General features: G+C 30.5%; 1 protein-coding gene across 1 annotated transcript in view; it reads right to left on the reverse strand.

Moving 5' to 3' along the window:
* LOC106684010 (gustatory and pheromone receptor 33a) overlaps positions 1-4325 on the reverse strand; it is a 29064-nt gene that overhangs the window by 4459 nt on the left and 20280 nt on the right. Inside the window, exon 2 of the mRNA XM_067050268.1 lies at positions 386-454. Coding sequence (XP_066906369.1) covers positions 386-454 — 69 coding nt within the window. The remainder of the gene's footprint in view (positions 1-385; positions 455-4325) is intronic.

Here is a 4325-nt window from a genome sequence, read left to right on the forward strand (position 1 = left end):
ACCTGAGGATCCCTGAGCCCACTCTATCACCCACGTGTGAGGGGTAGAGCTATATTATCTAATGACATTGCATGATCCTCAAAGATCTGGACCATCAATGAGATGGTTCATTTGATTTTAAAGAGACCACGGTGCCCGGGAGTGTTTAGAAACCTCAAAATATAACCATTGCACTGTATGTAATTTTATTTTTGTGGCCAAATGGTCAAAATAAATTTCGCATAAGTCACTTAAAGTTCGCGGGGTAATATAAAATACAAAGGGTCTAAACTTTTTAATACTGCAATTATTTAAATAAACTATTTAAGTAAAATTTCTATTTTTTTAAAAAATATATATTAAATATAATTATGGTATTTTAATATAATACGAAGCTAATACTCACATTGTTTATGAACTGGTTGGTCTTGTCTTCGATCATGAGCTGGTACAGAAGAGTGTTGAACTCCTTGGACTAAAACACAAAATAATATATATCTTTAGCATATGTGCATAATTACATTGTTCGTAATAGGTAAGAGAATAATTTTGTGTGCAATGGGCAAGTTTTCTCTTGAGTGCCCGGCTCAATGTCATTAATTTTATATGATAAAGATAGTAGAAGAGCCTAAGAAAAGAAAAAAAGAAGTTATTTCACCCCAATTTTAGATTAATGACAGCTATGTATAACTACGAGTCAAAGTTGATGAGTCGGCCAAGTACAGAAAGGGAGTAAAAAAATGGTGACTATTTCATTTTCTTTCGGAGCTCCCGATCTTTCAAATTATCAACAACAAACGTACGTTAATTAATAAACGTAATTAACAAAAACAAAAAAACGTAATAGAACTATTTTCGATCAATAGTTCTCACGATAAAGTTTTTTTCTTTAAATGTCATGAAGAATGCACTGAAAAACAGAAGTAAATATATTTTGCGAAACATATTCGACATACAGATGTTTATTGTCATTCCAATTAAAGCTAGTTTAATGTATTTTACAGTACTTTATAATGTTTATCTTCATAGCAGTAGTAGTTTTCATGATATTCAAGAAAATGAATTCACAAAATGTTGATTTCTAGTTGTTCAGACAAAAATTTTTATTTCCGTTAAATTATATCTTAGAAATCATAGACGTTCAGATTGTAAAAGTGAGATATAAAAATTCATTTTTTATTGTTTATATGTTGCTTTGTGGCGAACTGTGAATATATCGATTGTTGAGCTCAAACCGTAACTAAGAACAGTAAAAACATTTTATTTGTGTCGCGTTCAACACAGATGTCTGCTTGCACTCAAATTAAAGCTACATGGATGTACTATAAAGTGGTTTATGACGTTTATCTTTGTAGGAAAAGTGGTTTTTATGATATTTCCCAAACTGAATTCAGAGAATGTTAAAGTCTGGTTGTTCCGATAATTGTTTTGAAAATATCATAAAAACGAAAAAAACGCCATAAAATACTTGATAGTACATCCATGTGGCTTTAATTGGAGTACTAGCAAACTTCCTTACGTCTTATCGTTTCTGAGATATATTCTTTCATAAATCATACTTTTTGTCCAAATAATTACAAATCAACATTTTGTGAATTTAGTTTGTTTAATATCATGAAAACTACATTAAGATCTCTTTAATTGGAATACTAAACTAATAAGCACCTGTACGTCGAATAGTTTTTGAAATATAGATTTCTCAAATTAAAATCACTACTGATTTTTCAGTCCATTCTTTATGAAATGTTGCAACTTAGAAAGGTATACCTCGGACACTATTAAAAGTAAAAAGTTCTGTTAGGGCTCATAATGTAGTAAATTTACTCTCCTTTAAATCATGTTCCTTTATAGTACAAGAATCCAACAGGAGAAAAAGGCAGTTATTTCACCCCAATTTTTGATTACTTTAATGAAAACTATGTATAATTACTAGTCAAAATTGAGTCTCCCAAGTATACGTAGGGGAAATAAAAAATGGTGACTTTTTAAAAGTGTTAAGGATAATTAATTTTTCATTCGGAGCTCTGTATCTTTAAAACTACCAACAAAATAGAAAATCTAAGATAACATCATTTAAAGTAGAGCAAATTGGCTAAACTGTAAGCCTTGATAGAGCTATTTACGCTCAATAGTTCTCGAGATAGAGTTTTTTAAAAAGTAACATTTTTTAAAAATCTACTGAAAGATCAGTAGTTAGTGAATGTATTTTGAAAAATCATTTGACGTACAGATGTCTGTTTCAAAATTAATGCACTCAAATTAATGCTAATTTAATGGGCTATGAAGTAGTTCAATACGTTCACCGTCGTTGAGAACGTCATTTATAGAAGATTAAATTTGCTAAAATATGAGTCTTAAAAGAGTTATTTATGTTCAATAGTTCTTGAGATATAGCTTTTTAAAAAGCAACATTTCATTAAATAATGGGATGGACTGAAAGGTCAGTAGTAAGTAAATGTATTTTGAAAAATTTATATCTCAAAAATCATTCGACGTACAGATGTCTATTAGCACTGTAATTATAGCTAGTTTAATGAGCTATAAAGTAGTTTATGATGTTTATCTTCGTAAGAGTAGTAGTTTTCATGATATTTGCTAAATTAAATTGATTTATAGTTGTTTGTAAAAATTTTCATTTGGCAAATTTATATTCATATGAGAATATCATAAAAACTACTATCTCTACGAAGATAAGTGTCATAAACAAATTTAGAAGTTAAATTTCCTTTATTTTGAGTGCTTGCAGGCATATTTGCGTCTAATGGATCTAGAAATATAGTTTTCAAAAATAAAACATTTTATACGAACAACAAGAAATTAACAGTTTGTAAATTTATTTTGTCAAATATCATAAAAACTACTACTCCTACAAAGATAATTATTAACTACTTTATAGTACATTTAACTAGCTTTAATTTGAGTGCTGACAAACATCTGTGTGTCCTATGGTTTCTGAAATAAAGTTTTTCATAACTCAAACGTATTGTCCGAACAACTATAAATCAATTTATTTTAGCCCATATCATGAAAAGTACTATTCCTACAAAGATAATGTTCATAAACTACGTTATAGTACGTGAAACTAGCTTTAATTTGAGTGCTAATAGACATCTATACGTTACATAGTTCCTGATATATAGATATCTCAAAATAAATTAACTACTTACTAATCTTTCAGTAGATTTTTAAGAAATGTTGATTTTAAAACGCTATATCTCGAGAACTATTGGACGTAAATAGCTCTATTAAAGCTCATATTTCTGAAAATTTACAGTCCTTCAAGACTCACCAGTTTTCACAAGTAATTATACCTAGTTTTGATTAAAGTAATAAAAATCGGGGTGAGATAACTGCCTTTATTACTTCCCGGCTCTTATACTGTTAGGTTTTCTAGTGTTATTGGTAGTTTTTACAATATTGGAGCTATGAATGAAAAATTGTTGTTGTGCGTGTCATAAATTTGAAAATTACACAGTTTTATGTTAATGAAGACATTAAATGTGTTTGGTAATTAAATTCAAAAGTCTAGAACGAAGGTTATTTTTTTCATAATTTATTTATTGTTATTTACAACTGTGTAAAAATATATACAACAAGTAGATTTTCTGTAGTTGAGATAGTAACATGATATGATATGGGGAATCTATCCATTGATTGAACTCCAATAATATTTCTAGAGGAGAAGATCTCGAGGCCATCTTCTTTTCATCTTCTTCGCTAAGGAGGATTATTAGGTAATGAAGAAGAAGCCAGGCTAGAAACAAGTTGGTTTGGGTGCTTGGGAAGGATTGGTATCTAGTTCTGGCCAAATTGGCAACATATGGGACATTTAGTTCCTGATGGATGACTTGATTTGTGACAAAGTAAGGAGCAATAATCTGCGGATTCAGGAGGAATTTGATGGTTTAGTGGAGCCCCAAAGCTCAACTGTGTATGTCCAGATAGGCCTTATAATAGTCATGTAGATCAGTCTTTTGTCAAATATTGGAAGTTTAGACCGTTTGTCAAGTAAATGCTGTAATAGTCGAAATCGACGTGCAGTTTCCTGTCTTTTTAATATTTTACAAGGATTCCATATCAGTCGTTTGTCCAGTCATATTCCTGAGTAATGGATCTGTTCGACAGGGGTAAGTGGGGTATTATTAAAGGATACTGTGGGGCAAGTGGTCATTGCTTTGAGGGTTTGAGTGGTGAGAGAGTTTATATTGGAAGGAGTGATATCTGGTTCGGGCTAGATCGGTTACATGGGGAACATTAAGGTCTTTATGTATGATTTTATTTGTGACAAAGTAAGGAGCATTGAGGATTTTACGAAGGATTTTGGATTGTAAGGATTGAATACGAGA

Source organism: Halyomorpha halys, unplaced genomic scaffold (assembly GCF_000696795.3).
Source record: "Halyomorpha halys isolate HHAL.00 unplaced genomic scaffold, Hhal_1.1 Scaffold534.1, whole genome shotgun sequence".
NCBI classification, from domain to species: Eukaryota; Metazoa; Arthropoda; class Insecta; order Hemiptera; family Pentatomidae; genus Halyomorpha; species Halyomorpha halys.